We start from the raw sequence: 25,500 nt of genomic DNA on the forward strand, positions 1-25,500 counted from the left end.
GCGTTTGTTAATATATATTACATGAAAAGTTCATTTGAACCATTCTTGTTCCTTTCCCATGAATATGTGAAAGTTGTGAATGTATGTTCTAGCCAACCTAGGTTACGTTTATGCAAAGATTGGAGTCTCCTTCATATGTTGCATTAGGAGGCTGGGAACAAAGAGGCAAAACACCATGTAAATACTCTTTACGTGCAAAGGAGATGGTCTACTATTATAGCCTGCTTTCCTGAAGAACCCACATGGCTGGAGTCTCATACTTGCCGCAATATGGCAGCCACTTCCTAGAATTGTTATTTTCTAGCCCACTTTTCATGGTCTGTGCAATGCGTGGGCTCAGATACCATTTTTCAACCCTGTGGAAAAGCTTCATATGTATTTTCAGAACTCTCTAGTCCTTGGAATCAACACACAATTCTTTGTGCATTCTTCTTCTTATAAAAAAAAACCCACAACCCTAATGTTTTCCTTTTTCTTTCTATTACAGTGTGACAGCGATAGTGATCAAGAAGAAAAGGTAAAGACAGACTTTCAATGCATGCTCCTGATGCGTTGTTTCTGATGTGTTTCAGGATCTGTTTCCACCTTCTCTCTAGCTAATGAGGAAGCACACTTTGATGTGGTCTACATGTTATGGCTGCATTCAGATGTCCCTTCATCCTGCCTTCCCAGTGTTTCCTTACTCATTTCCATGTTGATTATTTCCAGAAGACACAATATTTGGAACCCTGAAAACCCAGACAGTCCTTGGAATTTTGCTCTGTACTTTCCCCCATGGTTTCCCAAACCCCCATGGTTTCCACCGCCACGACTCAGAGGGCAAAAATTTGGGGCGGTATCCTAGCATACAGTTCTTTCCTACTGTGGTGGCATAGTGTTCAGACAGCCACTAATGCAACAGGTACTGCAATGTAAAAGGAACATTAGAAATCAGGGTAGAAGCATTGGCATTAAAACCAGGAAACCAAATGCAATCAATCTCTTGTCCCCAAATTATTATTATTGTCTGAATGCAGCCTATATTTGATGTGCTCAAGCCATCATGCCTTTTTAAAAAATGTTCCACACAAGGATTATGTCCTGTGGTTGGTCAAGGCACAGAGGCAGATCATTCACTCGTCTACCATACCCTACTGGACCCTTAATCTTCTTCCTACAAGGGCCTCCGACAATTTTGGAGTCAGACATCCTTTCTTCTTTGCTGAGTCTGTACAGATTTATCAACCATTATTTGAGAAAGATCCCAGTGTGCATCTTAGGAGGTGATGATAACAGAGCCTGACAAGTTCATTTTAAAAGGGAACTAGTTCTGTTTTAAGTTCAGCCTGTCCAAAAGGGAACTAATTCCAGGTCATGTTCATCCCTTTACAAAATAAACTAGTTCTTCACAGTTCAATCCAAGTTCATCAAAATGATCCTCAGAAAATTATTGCAGCATTTAGAATTCTGCCTGTTGCTGTTCTGAGGTATAAAATATACTTAAGATTCTTGGAAAACAGCAAGACACACACACACACGCACGAGTGGACAATAAATTGCTGAATTTATTTTCCCCCAACAATTATGATCTTTAAGCACAAATTCCCAAAGTGTTTGAAGAGGAAAAGGCACATGTAAGAGAGTGAACTTCAAGGTGAACTAGAAATTATTCAAGATTCTGCCCCTGAAATGAACTTCTTTTAGTTGACAGGACAGGAACTACTTTCAGGTGTAATTCAGAGATTTTTGAACTGATTTAGTTAACTTTGTTGAACCAAAACAGTTCATTCCAAGGCACTAAGTGAAAGTAGATCCAACATGCAGTTATGGACTAATGGCAAAATATTAGGGGGGGGGTTGGCGGGGGGGGGGGATCATTCAAGTTCAGATCCAAGTATCATAGCTGTTCTTGCAAAAGCTGTAACTTTTAATTTCTACAATGATTTGGAAGATGTCTGTCTGTCCATCTGTCTTTAAATGATCATATCATAAGAGAAATTAAGATAATTTCCTAGTAGATGAATTTCATTTCATTTTACGCTCATGCCATCCTGACGTATATTTTTTGTTTTACCTAATCCTAAAATAACATCTAAGAAAAAAGTAGCTATAGTCAACTACTGAATGTGCTCCACAGTTCCAACTGTACTAATTTTTATTACTGTTGTTTGAAAGATTGACACCTGTCCTTTCAACAACATTTTGTAGCTAGTTATTGATGTCTGAACAAAAGGACAGGAAGTCTTCCTACTAGCATATTTAATTTTTTAAAAATACATGGGAATATATTGCATCTTGAGATATATTGACTGCATGCAACAGGAATGATACACTGTGTGAGAACATTTCATAATCGGATGTCATTTGTGAAACCATTGGTCATCAGGGGCTGATCAATGACTACCGATGAACTATTTAGGTAGGTGAAATATGAGTACAACAATTACCTCCTCTACCTCTATTGGTTTTGGGGTGGTGTAAACAGTCATAAAGAATGGAAGATGTTCTCTCAAACCTGTTGCATTATTGAAATGTCAGTTAACAAGACACACATATGATAACTTCCATGGCAATATTTGTTGGTACAATGATTTCTTCAAAGAAAGCAACTGCATCTGATCAGCTTGGAATGGAAAGTGATGCATTTTTGTTAGGTTATCTATGGTTTGTATCCACAGTTCTTTACCAATAAATTCTTGTTATTCCACTTTTTACTCATCAGGATTTTGCTGTTGGTTGGTTGAAGCTTTAAGTCACTCATGATCAAATTATACCACAATGGCTTTTGTTCAATAACTGCTCCATACTGTTTGTTTTTGTGTCTGTTTTAAGGATCTTCCAGACTGCAACATTATTATAACCACCATGGTGATCTGATCTTGCATGTAGACTATTATCCCAGCTGCAATAATTTAAGACAATTGGATTTGGGGAGGGAAGATAGTGGAGAAAAATGCAAAGTATTATATAAATCTCCCACTTTTCACCATCTAGGTCTTGAAGGACCTTTCAGGAATTAAAAAATACAGTATTTTTGGCATCCGTCTTGTCTCAAGAAACAATGGATTGTGTGCCTGGGGGTGAAGTCAAGCTGTCGTGTTAGCACCGAAGTGACCTCCCCAGGGTGCAAGCCTGGGTAATGTGTATGAAGGTCCTGGACTACCCAGACGAAATAACCCCACTCTTGGTCTCATTGGTGTGGTCCAAAGCAAAGCAGAGCAATATGTTTGATAACCAGCATGGCTGCAGGTCTTGTTTAAAGAAGGCATTCAAGGCACCATCCAACCGTCTTAGGGACTCCACTATGGATTTGTGTAGGGTTGATATCCTGCAGGGCAGCAGAGGTTTAGGATAAGAGTTTTCCTTCTCCTAGATGGGCTCCCTTCCCATGTTGACAAGCCCCATCTGCCCCTCACTTCCCTCTACAGCACATGCAGAAACCACCTTCTTGACCGTTAGGCCCATTATTGGTGTCGACCACTCAGACTGCCGGAGCCTGTCTTCACATGCACTGAGTCGCACTGGGCATGGAGCCTGGGGGGTACTGCAGGGGGCACCACAACTATGATGTAGAATGGAAGGTGAGAGGTAGAGGTGTGCTGAATTTTAGTGTCACACAGGGCACAGCTAAAATTTGAGACCTCAAGGTCTGCCACTGACGTAGATGAGGAATTATATCAGAACATGAAGGTACAAGGCTTACTAGTTCTAAGCTATGACCTTGTCTCAGCTCCCGAGCTTGGCCTTTAGACTGACTTGCTATTTTAGACTGACTTCTGGTTTTACTTTTGTCCCCTGGTTCATTTGAGATTGCTGTCCCTGATGACAAGAACCTTTTTAGTTGTGGGTCTGTAGAATGCTCTCTCCAGTGAGTCCCACCTTGCACCTTCATTGATTTCTTTTTTTGGTTGTCATTTCATTATTTGTTGAGATTTACCTTTTCTCTTAGGCTTTCGTTGGACTGAACTGGTTTCGTTCTGTTGCTAGTGTGTTGCCAAAGCTTTCTGCTGCTTTCCCCCTTTTATAAAGGGCGTGTTTATGAATTGCAGGTGTTTGTATGAAAATGTTGGTTTGTTTCAATGGTAAACCGCGACTAACAAATCCAATGAATAAAAATAATTTATAAAGCCGAGAGAGAATTCAGAGGGGTTTTGGCTCAGACCATAAGAAAATGCTTGTTGTTTCTGAACAGGATTGGGGCTTAATTTTTGTGAATGCACCCTCCCCAATCCAAAACACAGCCACATCACTGACACATTTTTCACGGTAAGACAATGAGATGTTTGGGGGGGGGGGAGTGGGAAATGATTTCATTTTGTTCTGCATACTGGTTTTGACTCAATGGTTGCAAAGTCGTTCTACATCTTTTAAAAAAGAAGCTCCCTTATCCAATGAGGTTGTGGGTGCAGAAGTGTTGTATATAGGCAGATATAGTCTGTTGTGGTTGCCCATTGCAGGGATATGGGGCTTGGTATATTCATTGTGAATTCAGCGTACGTTGCCTTTGAGAGAGAGAGAGAGCGAAGTGACACATCATCATTTGAATGGGTCAAGCATATTCAGATGAAGACGAATGGCGCTTATTTGATTTCTTTAAATCGGAAATGAAAAAAGTGCTCCCTGGAGAAATCATGTTCTCCCTGACTTAGACGATAGACCGAGGCAAGGCCTGCAGATAAGAACAGGCATTTGTCTTTTTTTTCTTTTTTTTTAAAGAATCTCTGAAGGACGGTCGAGACTGTCAGCTCGCTGACATGTGCATTATCCATGTCATTTTAAACAAAGTGACCTGGAGAAAAGAGCACTCTGGCGTGACATGATAATGGTCTGTTGGATGACAGGTAAAGTACACGCCATAAAGAGAGGCTGTGTGTTATTCCTTTGTTTAACTGACAAGTCGGAGTTTCCTTTCATTCAGACGGGCGGCGATCTCTCAGATCTTCCTTCTTCGGGGTGGGGGTTTGGGGTAGCATCAGAAAATGACAGGAGTTGTTAGCAATAACAATAAAAGGGGGGGTCCTTTAATACATAACATGGGCAGGTACCAGAGGCTGGCCTGAGCAGACTGTGGTTGAGAGACCAGGGGATCAGAAAGGTCCATTGCCAAGCCTTCCAACAGTACACCTGGGCCCCTGAACCCTATCCTGACCACCTGTGTTGCCATCAGAGATGCTGCCCAGCCTGGCCATTGTGACTGGCTTCTTTGCCACCAGTTGCTCACCGCCTCTCACTCCTCCCCCAGGCATGAGTACCACTTGATATGTGCACGGAGCTATTGCCATGTCAGATTGCCCAAGATGCAATGTCCAACCATGTTGAGAAATAATGTGAAGACAGGTGCAGGGAGGGACACAGGAAGTTACTGTATACTGCATTGATTCGTCTAGCTCAGCCTTGCCTACGCTGACTATCAGTGCCTCTCTCCAGGATTATGGTGAGGGGGTCTCTTGCAGCCCTACCTGGAGATGTTGGGGCTGGAGCCTGGGACCTCCTGCATGCAAAACATCAGTTCTGCCAAAGTGTTGTGGCTACTTTCTGCCGTTGGTCCCTCATCTCCCAAGTGGTCATCACCAGGGCTCCCTGTGGTCCAGCCTCTTGTCTGGTGTTTCTTGCCTTTATTTGGGAGAACTGTATGGAGAGGACTACTGGTGCAAGGATGGGGATAAAATTCAAGGCCAGCATAGCAGTGTTAAGAAGGTTCTGGTCTTGATACCAGGTGGGGTAAAGAGACAGAGGGGATATGTGGGGCTCACAGGCTTGAACACCTGCTCAGTAGCTTTTATACGCATCACATTCTCTCCAGAGGTGGTGGTACATTCTGTTTCCTGACATATTTCCCCCTTAGCAACTCATTGTCATAGGTATCGGTAACACGAGCCCCACTCTCCCCTCCCTCCACACAATGCAGGAACACACTGTTCCCTCCCTCCCTCCCCCCTTTTCTCTCCCTTTCTTTTCTTTCTTTCTTTTCTTTTCTTTTTCTTTCTTTTTTTTTTTTTTTGGTGCCCATTTTGTGTCGAAAATTTGTATTTACTTTGGGAATGTAATTTGTTCCTCATGGATAATATGACCCTTAGCGGCGCTGGATCATGGGTTAGTTGAAGTGATATTTTCCGCTAATGGTAGTCGTACATCATTGCTGTCAGCTCGGGTTAGGAGGAAAGCACATTACAGCTCCATTTTACCTCTGCAGGCATCGGGGATTATTTGCCATGAGTGAGTGTGACATGACCGCACTACAGAGTGCATTAAAATTTTACTAGCTTCTCCAGCAAGTTCCCCGACTCCTGCCGGCGCTTCAGGCAGGCATGCTGACGGATACCTCCGAGGGCCTAACTGCCCACACCAAGGAGACTCAATGTCAGCGGGAAAAACAGGCTCTGCTCCTTTCCCCCCTCTCCTTGTCATTTTTACCCCTTCGGTGGCAAGGCCCTCCTCTGATGTTAGGCTAAACTGTCATGGAAGGCAGGCCGTGGCAGGAGCGTCTCGTATCCATTCAGATGCAAGCACTGATCTCTTCCCAAGTGAGGAAAGGCAAGTTATTGGGCAGAGACTGAATACAAGGCAAGGCAAATCGAAGCAAGTCCTTGCTATGAGAGTAGCATGTGGTAGAAGGGGCATCCAGTATTGCATGGGAAGACTATCTCTCCACCTGTCGGCTTTCAAGTCTCCCTTTTAAGGTGCTGATCATGGCAAGCAATGAATGCACACTCCATTCACCTCCGCAGGCAATCATAGGATGGGAGAGTTCAAATGTACCGGAAGGGTCACCTAGTTCAACCCCCTGCAATGCAGAACCCCTTCTAAATAATCGCTGACAAATGGCCACCAAACCTCTGCTTCTGTTTCAGCATGCAGTTCTCTGGCCTCTCTGAATTGTTATCCTGAATTGTTATCCTAGGCACTGCTGCTGCCTAGTTCTACACTTCCTCCATTTAGATGGACTGGAACATTGTTGTTATTGTTTAGTCATTTAGTTGTGTCCGACTCTTCGTGACCCCATGGACCAGAGCACGCCAGGCACTCCTGTCTTCCACCGCCTCCCGCAGTTTGGTCAAACTCATGCTGGTAGCTTCGAGAACACTGTCCAACCATCTCATCCTCTGTGATCCCCTTCTCCTTGTGCCCTCCATCTTTCCCAGCATCAGGGTCTTTTCCAGGGAGTCTTCTCTGCTCATGAGGTGGCCAAAGTATTGGAGCCTCAGCTTTGGGATCTGTCCTTCCAGTGAGCACTCAGGGCTGATTTCCTTAAGAATGGATAGGTTTGATCTTCTTGCAGTCTCAAGAGTCTCCTCCAGCACCATAATTCAAAAGCATCAATTCTTCGGCGATCAGCCTTCTTTATGGTCCAGCTCTCACTTCCATACATCACTACTGGGAAAATACATCACTACTGGGAAAACGTTGTCTTTGTCCATGGAGTTTTCTTGGCAGGGATACTGGAGTGGCTTGCCGGTTCCTGCTCCAGGTGGATCACTTTTGGTCAAAACTCTCCACTATGACCTGTCCATCTTGGGTGGCCCTGCACGGCATAGCTCATAGCTTCTCTGAGTTATTCAAGCCCCTTTGCCACGGCAAGGCAGTGATCCATGATACAACATACATGTATCCATTCCGCTTGATGGTAAATGATGTCACAAATCACTACGACACATCCTGCTTTGGATACCTCCTTCATTTCATTCTCCATCTCAGTACAGTAGTACCTCATTTCTCGAATGTAATCCACATTTGGGTTCTGAAAAATATTTTAAAACAGAAGCAGTTACTTCTGGGCTTTCGGCGTTCGAGAACAGAAATGTACAACAACAGAGGTATTTCGGCTCCAGAACACCTTGGGAGTCGGACATTCCAGCTCCCGAACGATCAAAAAACAGAAGTGAGTGTTCTGGTTTTTGAACTTTTTTGGAGGAAGCTGAATGTCCGGCATGGCTTCCGCTATTGTTTATGGTGCGCCTGCGCAATCGGGAATCAATCAGAAGGTGCACCTTGGTTTCCGCATTTTTCAGAAGTCAAATGGATTTCCAGAACGGATTCCGTTCGACTTTTGAGGTACGCCATATTGGACCTTTGGGGCATGGGTAGTGAAAGTACATCTCCAGGACAGAATTAATTTTGGGGCCTGTTTCAACTACCAGTAATGGCTCTGTTTCAGTACAGAAGTCTGATTCCTTTTGGTTTTCTAACTTGTTTTACTTCTCTTCAACGCTATCCTCAAGACATCCTCCCTGTCCTTCTTATACAGTTGGAGTGACTAATCCTTAAAAGTCTTAAGGGGTCCTATATATGACAGTCCCCCCCCCCCCGCAAATATTCTACTGAATGTGCACACATTTTCCCAGACAGTGGCATAGTGCAGAGAGCATCCAGCCACTTCTGTCACTGGGCTCCATTGAAATTGGCTTCACGAGTGCGAACCAGGAAGTGACCTCTACAGACAATGGAATGACTTTTCTGTTCTTATCTATGCAACTGTGATCTCCTGGGTGACGTGGGCACTGTTAGGCAGTTAAACACACATACATACTCTGTCCGTTTCCTCCCCACCCCACCCCTCCACTTGGCCCTGGGCACTGGCAACTCCTGCTATGCCACTGTTCCCAGGCATATTTACTCACCATGCTTAAGTCATTCCAAGAGTCTACCCATGGCTTCCATCCCACCCTCCAGCTGCCTCTGTAAGCTTAGGCTGAAAAGGACTTCCTTAGCTCTGGTTAAATAAGGATTCCTGGATTATCACCAGAGGAAAATAGTAAGCTTTCTCTCCCTCACTGCAGATCAGAAATATTTGACTCTGTGATTAAGCACAGTTATGTGCACTTAGAACAATTCAGAAGGAAAAAAAGGTTAAAGATAAAAAAGGTTAAATATTATAATCAGAACTTTGGTTTTGTTTTTCTTAGCATGGGAAAGAATTGAGGGTTTGGGGAGACTGCAGAGATTGTCTAAGAACCTGGCCAAAATGTTCAGGTTATTGAGATTCTTTGCTCTTGTTCAACAGCATTCATAAACAACTCAATATTTTGAAAGTCTCTAAGCTGTATGCAACATAAACACGATTAAATGATGAAAACAAAAATACAGCATAAAACCCCTAGAACTGTAGTGTGGAATCACATGAAAACAAGAATTCAAACAAATAAAAGCAGAATCCAATCTTATGGCTCAGGGAAAACCTGGGCAGAAAGTTGCAAGACATCAGAAGCAGCTGATGGTTGGAAAAATTGGAGAAGACATTGGAGGCCACCTGGTCCAGCTCTCTGCTCAATGCATGATCTTCAATGTAGGGTGTCTCAGCTAGCACCAGGACATAGAAAGACATATGGCAGGATTTCTATTGTTCTTATTGATGAATTAATTGGCACAAGTGATAAATGGCAAAGCACATCTCCAATTAGCTGTCTAAGCAAATCACTGCTAAGATTATCACTGCTGATAATCTGTGCCATGCAGGAAAAGTTGGAGCACCAGAGAATTCCTTCTAACCAACCATTTTGCTGATGCATTAGAGTAGATGTTCATAGAATCATAGAATCATAGAGTTGGAATAGACCACAAGGGCCATCGAGTCCAACCCCCTGCCAAGCAGGAAACACCATCAGAGCACTCCTGACATATGGTTGTCAAGCCTCTGCTTAAAGACCTCCAAAGAAGGAGACTCCACCACACTCCTTGGCAGCAAATTCCACTGTCAAACAGCTCTTACTGTCAGGAAGTTCTTCCTAATGTTTAGGTGGAATCTTCTTTCTTGTAGTTTGGATCCATTGCTCCGTGTCCGCTTCTCTGGAGCAGCAGAAAACAACCTTTCTCCCTCCTCTATATGACATCCTTTTATATATTTGAACATGGCTATCATATCACCCCTTAACCTCCTCTTCTCCAGGCTAAACATGCCCAGCTCCCTTAGCCGTTCCTCATAAGGCATCGTTTCCAGGCCTTTGACCATTTTGGTTGCCCTCCTCTGGACACGTTCCAGTTTGTCAGTGTCCCTCTTGAACTGTGGTGCCCAGAACTGGACACAGTACTCCAGGTGAGGTCTAACCAGAGCAGAATATAGTGGCACTATTACTTCCCTCGATCTAGATGCTATACTCCTATTGATGCAGCCCAGATGATGTTGACTCCTCAAAGGAGGCTGCTGTAACTGCACCTCCTCAAATTCCTCATCGAGCATGGAGATAGTTTGTGGAGGGTTCAGGGGGCTCTAGGCAGCAAAGTCTCAGGCAGAGTCTAATCCAAGTGCTCCACAGGTTCCAAGAATCCAGGGGCCCCTGGAGTAGGGTGCATCATTTTAGGGTGTGTATGAAACTTAATTATTCCATGTTTCTTTACTGAAAGGTCTTAAAAATATGTTTTGGGGTATGAGGAATTCAAACCTGCTATTAAGTTTTGTGATTGGGCAACATTTAGCTCGGTAGGTCTATGTTTCATGAAGAAGCACATGAATTGCTTTCAGAAAACCAATGAATTTTAATTTTACCTCCTGAAAATGTCAGGTAATGCTAAGTAATGATAATATATATAACTGCAAGTATTTGGCAATCATTTTTAATGATTTCTGAGCAATTTTACACACATTTTACTTACCAAGCAAAACTAAATTATATTAATCTAACCAAAATACCTTTTGAATTCCCAGGTCATGCTGCAATGTGTTTTTTTAGTGCCCCTCATTTTTGGAAGTTGAAAGTTGAAAAATTCAAGATGCCACAGCCATAGAGGCTCTTCCCTCAACTCCTGAACCTGCAGCCTTTCCCCTAGCTCTTGCTATATTCATTCATTCATTCATTCATTCATTCATTCATTCATTCATTCATTCATTCCCCGTCCATCTGGCTGGGTTTCCCCAGCCACTCTGGGCGGCTTCCAACAGAACGCTAAAATACAATAACCTGCTGACCTGCACCCAGCTCCTGATCCCGTACTTCTGTCTCTTCTGAGAGCAACCTCTCAGATACAGCTGGTGTCAGTGAAGGAATTGCAGACAAAGGAAGGTTTCTCTCCATTGGTGGTACTGAACCCCACAAGTCACTGGTCCTTCCCCTGAGTCATTCTCCTCACCCTCCCATTCCAGCACATCTCCAGCTGCACTCTCTGCCTCATCCCCTCTCTCCTCAACCCCTTCATCCTCCGACTCCTGCCAGTCCCTGACAGGATGTAGCTATGGTATCTCTGCCATGGCTGCACAGTCATCAATCTTTCTCCATTATTTTGGAGCCATGCTACCTATCCAAGAACCTTTCACCATACTTGGGACCAGCAATTTTCAACTGCAATTTCATTTCTAGAAATTGGAGATCACAGAAGGTTTGCTGCATCCCTAGATTTACATACCCTTCAACCTTTCTCCAATGAAAAGAGGGACATCCCATTCCATAATGATCATTTTCCTATTTATACCCCACACATCTTACTGGGTTGCCCCAGCCGCTCTGGGCAGCTTCCAACATATATAAAAAACATAACAAAACATTACACATTGAAAAAACTTCCCTATACAGGATTGCCTTCAGATGGCTCGGGAGATCGGATAACTCCAAACCTTCCAACATTTCTCCAATGAAAATAGGGACAACCTAAGGAAAAGCGGGACATTTTGGGATCAAATCAGAAACCGGGACGGCTTCTCTAAATCAGGGACATTGCTGGAAAATAGAGACACTAGGAGGGTATGGAATTTGATGGCATCTTTTCTTAGTTTATATGGTTCCAGGTGCATGGCTTCCAGACATCAATGTCTGCTGCGGCCTGTATCTTTTGATGTTGATGAGGATGCACATAAAACAAGGAGGCTTTGTGAATTAGGCCTCGTGGACCACATTCAAGGAAGTTGCTCTTCCATAACAGCAGCAGCCTAATTGGGTTGGCTTATTACAGTAGTTGGAGCAATTGGGCCACATAGAGATGGCGTTCTTTTCCTAAGGTATCATTTTTAGAATCTAGTTGCATTAGATTCACTGATAAGTGATTTTATCCTACGACTTATCCATTCTGTCAGTTCTCCTGCAGGCAGGGAAGCTGGATAGCTCTGTGGTTAATGCATAGTTGTGACTCTGTTTCTTAGCTGCAAACCAGTTTCAGGTGCTGGGAGGGTATCGTGTATCCGTGACATATGTAGCAGTTTGATCATCAGCTGGGGATTTGGGGCAGCATCACGGTAGGTACCACTTAACCTTGCCAGCTAGAATTTGAGGCCTTTTCAAAAGGGGATTTCTGAGAAGCTGGGACCCAGAAAACAGAATAATGGGAACATATAGAAGAGAGAATCTAAGGGAAGGGCAGATGGAATAGGAGGTGTCAATGCCAGGTCAGATCAACGGGCAAATCTGAATCTCTGTCCTCGGTTTGGATCTCTAAATCAGCCAGTCCTGTTTCTGATTTGGATAGGAGTACATTAAGAGTTCCCTATAGTATCTGTTTCCCTTCCTGCAATTCCAAATATTGTACAGAGAATACACAAATTGCTCTCAACTTTAATTTGTGTCTAGGGCTAGGAGAAAAACTCAGTTAAGTTCACATTGAGACTACCTATTTCATACTTCCCGAAAGGAACAGAAAATCTGCAGTACTCTGAAATTTTGTCAATGCAGTCCTTCAGTCAAGTAATGCGTACAAAAATTTTCATGCTAGGGTAAAGTGGGTGTGAAAGTGCACACATTTGTGAAAACTGCATACAAAAAATGCCTTGTATTCCTTCAAATGTTTTCTTTCTTCCTTTTTAATATTAATATTTCAAACAACCTCTTGTCCAATATGCAACCCAAGCACAGGCCTATTTAGCTATCCATTCACCATTTTCATTCCAGGAATATGTCAGCCTAGACTCTTTTTTTAACAGAAAACTCTGGGTTTGTGTGTGTGTGTTCATGCACACAATTTATATGTAACAAAATGCTTATTTAAATTAATGGTAGACTTTCATTACATTTTATGCGTGTTTCTGTTCAAGGGAAAACTGACTAAAGAGCTTTCAGTTAGCAGCTTTGGCAAATGATTATAAATCCCAGCACTTAACGGCTGTGATAACATTAATCAGAATGAACTGGCTGGCTATTAATGTAGATGTCATATCCAATTCAACAGAAATTCCATTGTAATTTAGCATTAATTAACGTCCACTTATTGTAAATGGCACCAAGCAGCCACTTTTCTTAAAGCAAATGGAAATAAGAATGACTCCCCCTAAAGTCTGTTTTATTTTTTTAATGGAGAAAAAGAACTCAAAGCCACAAATTCACAGAAGTAGTAGCTTTGTTGTGATGCCTGCTTGGGGGGGGGGCGCGCGTAATGGCCATTTAGACCAGCCCCTTGTTCTCACAGCTGGAAGTCTGCAAGCAGGACCTGGGTGCATCAACCCTGTGCCACTCAAGACATGAAGGCACTGGTGTTCAGAAGCTTACTACCTCTGATCCTGGAGGAAATATAGCCATCACGACTAGTAGCCATTAAAGCCTTATCCTTCTTGGCGCAATGGGTCAGCACATCTGGCTGTAAATCAAAAGGTTGGTGGTTCGAACCCACCCAGAGACATCTGTGGGCAGGATTCCTGCATTACAGCAATTTGGGCTAGATGACTCCAGCTGTATGATTCTTGATTTATTTATTTTTTCTTGTTCATTTGCATGAGGCTGCTATTTACCATAACACACTTGATCAAGCTTGCAACTCTCACATTGGGGAGGGGGGGACTTTAGCTCTTACTCTCCCTGCTACGGTACCAACAAAAATTCCCCACTTCCAGATGGCAATTAGGAACATTAGCCTCCAGTTAGGACAATCTCTGCCGGCACCACTGGGAATTTCCTTTGGAATGCAAAGGGCAGTCTCTGAAAGGAGATTGTCAGGACTGTGTCAGGGAGAAAAGGGAGCACCCTGTCTCCCATCCAGTGCTGGATTTACATATAAGCTTTGTTGTTGTTGTTTAGTCATTTAGTCATGACCAACTCTTCATGACCCCATGGACCAGAGCACACCAGGCACTCCTGTCTTCCACTGCCTCCCGCAGTTTGGTCAGACTCATGTTGGTAGCTTAGAGAACACTGTCCAACCATCTCGTCCTCTGTCCTCCCCTTCTCCTTGTGCCCTCAATCTTTCCCAACATCAGGGTCTTTTCCAGGGAGTCTTCTCTTCTCATGAGGTGGCCGAAGTATGAGCTAAACAAGCTATAGCTTAGGGCCCCACTCTCTTGGGAGCCCCCAAAAATTTTAAAGGGAAAAAAACCTGGATGTCCATTTCCAAAATGTAAGATAAAAAACAAATAAAATAAAACCTACATACAGCAACAGTGTTTTGTGTTGTGTAGGCTTCTAAGATCTAAGTAATGGGCCCTGCTTGCTAGCCTGCTCCCTAAAATATCATTGGTTTGCTCATTTCTATATATAGGGTGCCTACATTCTGCATGGCAACATGTGCAAATGGCTTTAGATACCTATTAGGTCCATAGATTACTATGTAGCATATATTCAACACAAAAAACAGTGACAATTGGTTGTTGACAAAGGACAGCTGGACATATAAAGGGCCCCATTACCTTCAGTAGCTTAGGGCCTCATCAAACCTAAACCCAGCCCTGCTACCATCACCTGCATTGGTTCCAAGGCTGGTCTCTTTTACCACTATTTCCACCACAAAAAAATGTGCATGTTATTTGCCTTCTATCAGTTAACATCCCATTTAGATTGGCCTTGAACTACCAGGGGCTGTATCCAACAAGGTTCTAATCTAGACAGTCCCACTGAAATCACTGCACCTGTGTTAATTGTGTTGATTCATTTAAATGGCTCCATGCTGAGGCTACATCTGCACTACACATTTAAAGCGATAGTATACTACTTCAAATAGCTGTGCCTTGCCTCGAAGACTCCTGAAAAAGGACAGTTTATTAGGAAGACCGTCTGTTCCCCTCAAGGAGCTACCATTCTCAAGAGCGGTTTAACAATCAGTTTCAGGGAACTCTGGGAATTGTAGCCCTGCGAGGGAAGAGGAGTCTCCCAACAACTCTCAGCCCCTGTAACAAACTGCTGCTCCCAGAGCATACTTGCCAAGTGCCCTGGAAAAACGGGACATCGTGTTGTTGTTTTTTCTTGTAAGATCATGGCAGTCATTCTGGGTGCCACAATCTCTCTCTCTCTCTCTCTCTCTCTCTCTCTCTCTCTCTCTCTCTCTCTCTCTCACTGCACTCTCACCCTGCAAAAAGCGCATGCCCAGGAATGTCCTGGTTCTTGAAATGAAAAAGTTAGACAGTATGCCAGAGTTATTAAAGGAGACCCATGACTGCTTTAAAAATAAGGGACAGATGTGACCTAAGCTAGGAAGACGTCCTGTGGAGTGTGACCTTTCCCTAGCAACAGGTACAGTGGTACCTCGGGTTAAGTACTTAATTCGTTCCGGAGGTCTGTTCTTAACCTGAAACTGTTCTTAACCTGAAGCACCACTTTAGCTAATGGGGTCTCCTGCTGCCGCCACGCCGCCAGAGCACGATTTCTGTTCTCATCCTGAAGCAAAGTTCTTAACCTGAAGCACTATTTCTGGGTTAGCAGAGTCTGTAACCTGAAGCGTATGTAACCTGAAGTGTATGTAACCTGAGGTACCACTGTACTGCCTTCACATAGCACCCCAAGTATAATTTTAAGCAGCGTTGCTAAAGGATCTACATTACCATGTAGTTGACAGATATATATACCTTCTTGAAACTTCATCATTGAGTCGATCCAAGCAGTGTGCCAAGAAGAGATTCTTCATTGTATGTTTTTGAGGACTTTTTTTTTAAAAAAGAAAAGAAACGATGGTCTCTTCCAAGCTTCAATTCTAAAAAAAGAGAAAGAAAGAAACCCAAACTCAAACCAAAAACACCTTAACTCATGACCCCGGTCTCTCGTTAGCAGAGAAATACAATCTTTTCTCTGTGTGCTCTGAGTCCCCATGCCTATTATGCTTTCAGGAATCAAAGTTTCTCATTAAGGCTTTCTAGCCTTCTGCCAAACTGAGCAGAGCTGGAAGTACGGCTTTGTATTGGGGAGAGGGGCCTACCGTTCTCTCTGTGTCTGTCACTCCACAAAAATGATGCTCTTCCAAAAGAAAGAAAGAAAGAAAAAAGAATTTAAGTTGAACTACTTCTGTGTGAGAAAAAGAAACCCTGCAAATTTTGAATTTTTCTGCTGCTGGAGATGGCTCAGGATTGCTTGCTTGTGAGGAAGAAGGAAGATTAAAATGTCCTCAGATTAAATTGGAGCAGGAAATATACAATTTGTTTGCTTGACATGAAAGGGAGGACATGGAAGTTTGCTTATATTACATCAGGCCATATCCACACCATAAAGGACTATGAAACCACTTTAAACCGCCATGGCTTACCCAAAAAAGTTGTGGGAACTGTAATTTGTTTAAGGGGGCTGAGAGTTGTTATTCCTCTCTGAGAACTACAATTCCCAGAGTTCCCTGTGAAGAGGGATAGACTGTTAAACCACTGTGGTGACTGTAGCTCTGTGAGAGGGATAGGGGTCTCCTAACAACTCTTAGCACCCTTAACAAACTGAAGAGCCTAAGGTTCTTCTGGCAGCTATGAGTAAAAAGATCAGACAGGAAGGGGTAAAAAAGAATACCTCTCCTGGCAACACTAGAAGTACCTGGGGACTCGGATCTCAGAAAAACATCTTCCTATGTATTCAGTGGTCTGTGTTTGCCTGAGCTTGAGTCTGGACTAAGGATTCTGAGCCCCTGTGTTCTGATTCGATATATGATATCCAATCACAGAAGATTTCAGGATTTGGGCCTCTGCCATTGGCCCTTGAACTCTAAGTTGTGATTTGCAGCTTGGAAGTTTAGACAGCCAATCACGGTGGGAGTGGGAGTGGCCCAGGCCTTCAGAAATATATATAAGCAGTTGCTTTGCCCCTGTTGTCCAGTTCTGTTAGGTTAATATCACTGTGTCTTGCCTACTCCTAGTTTCTTCTTTTTATTATTATTTTATATTCTTTATTAAAAGATAAAAAGTACATAATTACAAGTGCACAGAGTAAGAAAAAGTGAAAAAAGAAGAAAAAGAAATAGCACCCATGTAGATAACAAAACAGAACAACAATCACAGCTTGTATACATTACAAAAAGTTGTTACTGTAGTTAACCAGGCCTTAACCTAAAATGGTATTAAAAAAAGAAAGAAAATCAATTCCAAATATTGTTACATTTGTCCACGGCAAGTCTATGTTTGTATGCAACTTGTTCACGTGTAGTGAGTTTGTACATATTTTCAATCCAATCACGGAAGGATTTTTATTTTTCCAGTTCATCAATACCAGTCTTTTTCCTGTAGTAAAGGCGCAGAGAGTCCATTCATAATGTCCCTTTGTTGGATTCAATGCATTGCGTATATGATTCAAAAGGATATTTCCCCCTGCAAATTTAAGATTATCAGGACATTGCTTAAGCCTGGTTTCAAAATATTTGAGAAGCCCTGCCTTGGGCTGAATTCAGACAGTACTTTATTTCATTTCCCAGTGTTTCCTTACCTGATAATTTTTGCATCTTAGGTGATCTTTCATACGGCACCAAAGCTATTTCTGGAAATCTAGCAGAATCTGATGGAAGTTTTGCACTCATCTCTGTGTTATTTGCTTTCAGGAAAAAATCCGTTTGCAACCCTGTTAGCCCAGAAAATCATGAGACAAAAATGGGGACAGATATTTCCTGCTGTTTTCATGGGGGAACAGCACATATGACATTCACTGTTTCGTTGCACCACAACATGTCATAAGAGGCAAGGTGATATAAGTGCATAAATTTATGTGTGGCATAGAGAAAGTGGCTAGAGAAAGGTTTTTCTCCCTCTGTCATAACACTGCAACTTGTGGGCAACCAGTGAAGCTGAACATTGGAAGACTCAGGGCAGAAAAAAAGGGAGGCAGTGATGGTCACTGTGGCGTTCTTTTTAAAATGTCTGTACAGGGAGAGAGAAAGAGTTAATAGGTAGACCAACAGAAAAGCCAGAGGCGGAGCCTACCTGTTTATAAAAGGGCTTAGCCCAAGGTTTGGGTTGCTTGGTTTTAGTTGGTTGGTTGAGAAAGGCAGTTGGGAAAGCAGTTGGCAGACAGTTGGTAATAGACAGTTAGTGCAGTTGGTTCTTGTGTGAGGGGAGGTAGAAGAGTTAAAGACAGGATAAAATAAGACTTAAGAAGAGTAAACAACGTTTGAATGCAGTTAAAGTTTATTTGTGTTTGCAATAAACTACAGTGGTACCTACAGTGGTAGGGTTAAGTACCTAATTTGTTCCGGAGGTCCGTTCTTAACCTGAAACTGTTCTTAACCTGAAGCACCACTTTAGCTAATGGGGCCTCCAGCTGCCGCCGTGCCGCCGGAGCACGATTTCTGTTCTCAACCTGAAGCAAAGTTCTTAACCCGAGGTACTATTTCTGGGTTAGTGGAGTCTGTAACCTGAAGCCTATGTAACCCGAGGTACCATTGCACACTCTTCTTTGTTAACTTAAGAACCTGACTGAGACTAAGTGATTTACTGGGGAGGACCTAGTTGGTGGCAGCGGATTAGTGGCGTACGGGTCAATAGTCCATGAGATGGCCGGGGACTCCATACGAAAGCCACAGCCACCAACTTGGATGGCTTTAGAGGAGGATTGAACAAATTCATGGAGAATACAGCTATCAATGGCTACCATGATGACTATGGTCTACTTCCACAGTTGGAGGCAGCAACGCTTCTGAATTCCAGTTGCTGGAAGCCATGGGAGGGGAGAGGGCTCTTGGGCTCATGTTCTCCTCCCTGGTTTCCTGGTTTGAACTAGATGGACCTTTTTTTTTTTTATTTCACACAACACAAAACCACTTCTGGAAATCAAGGGAATCTTGCAGAATTTTTGTGTGCAGTTCCATGTTAATTGTGTTCAGGAAAAAAACCAAATCCATTGGCAACCCCATTAACTCAGAAACTCGTGGGAATGGATGAACTTTGGGGTGGTATACCATACGTTCCAATACAACATGGCCCAAATCCAGGATACCATTTTCTGGGTCCACACCTGTGCGATATTGTGCCCCCCCAATGCTTTTTCTAGGCATGGTGCCCCAAAATGTGTGTCTTGGGGTGCCACACAAGATCAATACTCTGAAAAAAATGCTTTTTTAGAGGGGCAGCGATCTTGCACGGTGCCCCAAAACACACGTTTTGCAGTTCCATGCCCCCCCAAGAAATATTCAGCCCCAAATCATGAAAAATTGCTACGACCATTTTGGCCACTGTTCTCTTGCAAGAGAAGATATCCCATTTCTTTCCAGGGCAGCTGATGGTTACAATGTACAGCCATGCAGTTCTTTCCTACAATTTAATCAATCAAACAGCCAGAGTTCCATAATGCAACAGGTAATGCATTGCAGAATGAAGGTTAAAAACCGGGCCAGTGTTAAAACCGGGAAAGCGAACACAATAACCCCCACATCTGAATCCACCCTTAATGTAAGCCTTCTACCCTCTGCACCTCCCAGCTGATAGAGCAGCCATGAAAACTCCAGCTTTTGTACCGAATATGTTCCATTGCTACTGAATAGGTCTTTTAAAATTGGTGTGTGTATGTGTGTGTGTTTTTATAGTCATTCTATGACAGCTCTATTCATAAACCACTACAGAAAACTCTTATAAGTTCATGCTTTGTATATATTAGTTCTACCAAACGCTTAGGTGATTTTTTTTTTATATGTAGAAAAAAAACCAACCTTGTGCATTTCACTGCAGCTATTGTACGGGATGTTATTATGCACTTACAAATGGGCTCCTTCCAGCCTTTTTATTGAAACGACCTTGCTGTCACATTTGCAGAATCTTATCAAAGACTTTTTGCTGAGCTGCAATAAACCAGAACAACGCTCAGACCTTGATGACTGATAAGCCTCAAAGTGGCAGTTAATTGGCAAAAAGCAACCCTCGTAAAAATCTCCTTCAAGAGGCTGGAGGAGCTCTTCTGTCTGAGCCCCGCTTCAGTCTCCAGCCGCAGCTTCCAAACAGATGACAATCAACTGGGATCCTTGAATTCCCCATCCACAAAAACACTCTTCCTATATTTCATGCTTCCTTGCAGGCTCAGCAATGAGGGCTGTGGGTCGCCTTCCCTATATGCAACCCCTGATCAATTTGGAGGTGGAGCTCATGATTATTTAAGTGTTTTTAAACCCTAATACAACATACAGGGGAAAGGGACGTGGAGATACTGCATCTCCTTCCCCACTCCCATGGAGGGTTCGATCCGGCAGGGTGCTGCTTGGTCATGAGCACTTTCTCAATAGGGAAGACCCACATGAAGGAGCAACATCCTGCACCTCTCAGGACTGAATCCAATAGGATGGATTCCATCTTTTGTGGTGATGCTTCAGCAGGCAGGGCATCAAGTGAAAAGAAGGAGCTTCAGGTAGGAACTCCTGCCTTCTCTAGGAAGACCATACCATCCAACATTTCTCTGATGAAAAGAGGGATGTCCTATTTAACAGCAGCAGCAGCAATTTTATTATTTATACCTCACCCTTCTAACTGGGTCCCCCAGCCACTCTGGGCAGCTTGCAACATATATAAAAACATAATGAAACATTAAACATTAAAAAGCCTCCCTATGCAGGGCTGCCTTCAGATGTCTTCTAAAGGTTGTAAAGTTACTTGTCTCCAGGGTCACATAACTCCATACCCTCCAACATTTCTCCGATGAAAATACAGTCATACCTCGGGTTGAAGTCGCTTCAGGTTAAGCCTTTTCGGGTTGCGGTCTGTGGCGACCCGGAAGTAACAGAGCGCGTTACTTCCGGGTTTTGCTGCTTGCGGATAGCAGACGCTCAAAATGAGGATAGCAGACGCTCCCTCCTGCTTGGACCCACCCCCCTCCCTGATTAGTCTGGTGCACTCAACACAACCCACAGCAATCTGGGTCTGTTTCTACTGCAGTTGTGAGAGTTGCCTGGGCCTAAGGATTGATTGTTTAAACACTTCAGAAAGTGTAGCTCTGGGAGGGAAATAGGGGTCTCCTAACAACTCAGAGCCCTTTTAACAAGCAACACTTCCCAGCATTCTTTGAGTGGAAGCCATGACTGTTAACATGGTCTGATACTGCTTCAAAAGCATCGTGCAGATGGGGCCTTCCAAGCAGACATCTGTCAACTTGCAGCGTTACTTTGTTAGGCGCAAACATCTCTGCTTTTCATCATGCAAGAATAAACGCTGATGCCAAAAAAATATATAGTAAGAGAATTTAGGATCTTACACTCTTGGTGAGCACGCACGAACATTCCACATTTACAGGGCCCATAAAACACCTTCAGATGTTTTATGAATTCCAGCAAGTAACTGGAGAAGGTATTCAGCTCCTTTGAATGAGCTGTAATGACTTGGACCTCAAAGCTGCCTGGTTAGCAAATCCCTTCTTCTGCTTAATGGTTGCAAGGTGGGTTTTGTTTTGTTTTTGAACCGTTCGTTCGCTGAAGTACTTTCCCACATGTTTCTTTCATGGGCACGCTTAAAGATTTCAGCTCCGTTCTTAAAGGTCGGGAGCAATATAGAGGAGGATGCTGATAATGAGGTGATAGCTTTATTTTGGGGAAAAGTGAGGGCGATGTGGTGTTTTCAAGAGTTAGCTGAAAACACCCCCCCCCCTTTCTCGGTTTAATTATTCCCCAAATGCATTTCATAAGTTCACAGCTAGCTGGGGCAGCAGCCACATAACAGCTCACCAGTCTTTTGCACTAAGTCATGGAATCGGATCATAAATTCTTTTTCTGCCATATTCCCTGCTGTGCTCTGGGCATAGCCTCTTTGAAGCGTAAGTTGGAATCAGGGCCAGCCCACCCTGATGTCAAAGATGCACGGAATCAAAGACTGATCCAAGTTATTTTGTCCCCCTTCCTGGTGACAGTAGCAAGTTAACTCACCGTTTCCTGCCCTTTTGCGACACCCCAAATCAGCTGCTCACTGGGGCCACCTCCCTGTGCCCAACGATAGGGCCGGCTCTTTTTAGATTAAGGCAAGGTGCTGAAGTGCTTCAGACTGTCCTTCCAGTCTGCACTTCCAGTGCAACATTTTGAAAGGTATATTGATGAATTGTAGATTGAAGTGTGTGCCTGGGAGAGGCAAGGTCCATTGCCCAATGGTTAGAGCATCTGCTTTTTATGCAGAAGGTCCCAGATTCATGACCTTTCCACATAGGGCTGGGATTGTCCCCCATCTGAAACCCTGGAGAGCCACTGCCAATCAGTGTAGACAATATTGAGGTAGGTGGACCAAAGGTCTCACTCGGTGTAAGTCAGCTTCCTATGTTCCTATATGTGTCAGGATTCAAGTCTTGCTAACAAAATTCCACTTCTTGAAACAGAATAGGACCCCAATTTATTGGAATTTGCCCCAGATATTCTCTGACAGGCAACATGGGAGAAGGCAGTCCATTTGAGTAAGCTTGTCCTAGGCTCTTTAGTGCTCCAGTAATGCTACCAGAAAATGAGCAGGTTCATATGGAAAGCCTGTTGTCCTTCAGTGTCCCAGAATCCATCCCTTTTCATTGAAATTATAATCCTTTCCCAGAAGGCTTGAGAAGGGTGCTAAATACCAGAAACTTCAGGTCAGACCTTGAGACCATGCAGGGGAAGTCCCTAACTCACTGAAGGTTTGAGACCCATCAACTACCCTCACCTGGTTTAGCTGGCCAATCAAAGACATTCCTGGGATGTAGCTGCTGTGGCATGCTGTCAGCTTTTGGGAGCCACAGATGAACTTCTCCAGAAAGTACTTTATTCAGTTTGGGTCTACTGGCAATATATATGCAGGAATTCAGGTGCAAGTGGGAGGTAGTTGTTTTGGGGCAGCACATCAGGAATGGCGTTAGTAGACAGAAGTTGTAGTATGTAATTATGTCCTATAAGAGGGTTGTCTTCCAGTGAATGATGAATTTGAACACATCTCTGAACAGGACTGAGAGACACCCTTCATAGAAACCTTTGTAATTTTTTAATAATTTGTGGACACCTGACCCCATTTGGTTCTACAGTAGTTCATATCGACTTCCTGCAGTCAAATCAAAGACATCCCTGAAGGCAGATATCCAGTTCACCACAGACGCAGGAATATGCTAGAGGAAAGTCTTCAGTGCCTTGCTGGCTATTAGAGGACAAGGATCCAGAGATCATGTTAAAGGTGGCCAAATTTTGCGCAGTTGCCATAAAACTTAGGGAACAAGATTAAGGCCCTAGAAGCAAATTAGAGATAACATTGTAGAGATTAAGACTTAAACCATAGTTTAACTGCTGCCATAACTATTGTTTATCGTTATATTGATTGTTAATTTAAACTTAATTTTATTGTGTTCCTGGTTTGTTTAGTACGGTATGTGAGTCTGGTCTGGGACCGTAATAAATTCAATTCATTCATTGTCCTGAATTCTAGTTAGAGGAAGTTAAAGACTAGCTTCCTGGAGTGCTCACTAGGATTGCTTGGGGCGGGGGGAATTGCCTGAAAATAATTGTTAAAGCTTGTCATCTTAAATGTTGACCATTCCCTGGTGTGGTTTATTGAGAACACACACACACCGAATTCTGTGCTGCACTCTAATTATATGTATGAAGGTGGAAAACCCTATGGGAAATTAAATAAAATTTACAGCATGATGGCTTTGTGCTCTTGGGAGATGTACCTTCTTAATAAGATCTTATGGCTAGGATTTTTTTTATGTAGTTATAGTCTTATGGGCACTCAAGCATAGATCCAGCCTATATATAGCAAGGGTCTTCTATTTGTCCCTTCCTTCCTTCCTTCCTTCCTTCCTTCCTTCCTTCCTTCCTTCCTTCCTTCATTGAGCAAAATTTGGACATTATTTTATGGTAGCAAAATGATTGCATCACAAATGTATTTATTTGTCTGGAGTATTGATGTAGAACCCTTCACCAAATTGATTCCATGGCAGTTCCCCATTTGTCAGGACACTTGAGTGTGGAGAGCACTGTTGCATTGACTCCTACTTCCAGGTTTTCCATTGGCAATTTGTTGGCCGCTGTGAGAGCAGAATGCTGAGCTCAATGAGCCATTGGCTTTTTCTTGTGTTCTTAACGGCTTTGCTTTGTTTCATTCTCTCTCTCTTTTCCTGCTCTCTTTTATCTTCCACATTTCTTCTTTAAATCGTTGCTAATTAAGGAAGCATTTTAAGGGAGAAATTAGGGAATTAATTTGTTAAATGAAGGGAAATGGGAGCTAGAAGTCCTTTACAGTGGTACCTCGGGTTACATACGCTTCAGGTTACAGACTCTGCTAACCCAGAAATAGTGCTTCAGGTTAAGAACTTTGCTTCAGGATGAGAACAGAAATCGTGCTCCAGCGGCATGACAGCAGCGGAAGGCCCCATTAGCTAAAGTGGTGCTTCAGGTTAAGAACGGACCTCCGGAACGAATTAAGTACTTAAGCTGAGGTACCACTGTATATACTTTTCTAACCAGACATGGAGTTACATGTTACATTTGGAAAAGCTGGCATGTTTCTGCCAGTTAGCACAAACCTATGTGTGAACACATTGGCCAAAAACAGAGGAAATGCCCCCCCCCCAAAGAGTACAGTGGGGATTTGTATTAAAACTGTGTATACTGATTCATATGCAGAGGTACCAACTTGAGAGGGTTATTTGGGGGAGGGAACTACGTCATGGTGTTACATCACATGTGTGTGATGTCCTCACATTTAGCAAGTGACGTCGGGACATTGGGAGGAGCCACCTTCAATGGTCGACGGCTCCTGCTCCTCCTGTTGTGGGTGCTGCCCCCAGCAGGAGGCTGCTTTGACCCTCCTTCCTCTTCAGGGACATGGGTGGCGCTGTGCTCTAAACCACTGAGGTTCTTGGGCTTGCCAATTGGAAGGTCGGCGGTTCGAATCCCTGTGATGGAGTGAGCTCCCATTGCTCTGTCCCAGCTCTTGCCAACCTAGCAATTCGAAAGCAAGCCAGTGCAAGTAGATAAATAGGTACCGCTGCAGTGGGAAGGTAAACGGCATTTCCATGCACTCTGGCTTCCATCAATGTGTCCTGTTGTTCCAGAAGTGTTTTAGTCATGCTGGCCACATGACCCGGAAAGCTGTCTGTGAACAAACGCCAGCTCCCTCGGCCTAAAAGCGAAATGAGTGCCACAACCCCATAGTCGCATTTGACTGGACTTAACTGTCCAGGGGTCCTTTACCTTTTTTACCTTACCTTTTCACAGTAGGAGGAAGAGGAGAAGGAATGAGCCATTGGAGATGTACTGCACTGGACTGTTCTTAAATTTGTTTTAGGTGTTTTATTAAGTGCGGTGTTTTCATGTGTTTTGAAACAGTTTTTAAACGTTTTGAATAGGGAATTATTTCATTTTTAATTTTGTAACCCCCCCCCCCCAATAAATAAATAAATAGACAGCAGTCTTTCCTACCCTTGGCTCCTTTGGGAGGAAAAGCGGAATATAAATTTAACAATACATAAATATAAAGTTTAGCTGGTGTTCATTAATTGTGCTTTGATGTTGACCACACTGCAT

At 43.3% G+C, this 25,500-nt stretch overlaps 1 protein-coding gene across 10 annotated transcripts in view; it reads left to right on the forward strand.

The window, feature by feature from the left end:
* AUTS2 (activator of transcription and developmental regulator AUTS2) overlaps positions 1 to 25,500 on the forward strand; it is a 680,474-nt gene that overhangs the window by 458,320 nt on the left and 196,654 nt on the right. For all 10 annotated transcript variants that reach the window (XM_028707713.2, XM_028707717.2, XM_028707715.2 and 7 more), the window contains one exon: positions 488 to 517. In XM_028707713.2, the coding sequence (XP_028563546.2) occupies positions 488 to 517 (30 nt within the window). The remainder of the gene's footprint in view (positions 1 to 487; positions 518 to 25,500) is intronic.

This window comes from Podarcis muralis, chromosome 15 (assembly GCF_964188315.1).
Source record: "Podarcis muralis chromosome 15, rPodMur119.hap1.1, whole genome shotgun sequence".
Lineage (NCBI taxonomy): Eukaryota > Metazoa > Chordata > Lepidosauria > Squamata > Lacertidae > Podarcis > Podarcis muralis.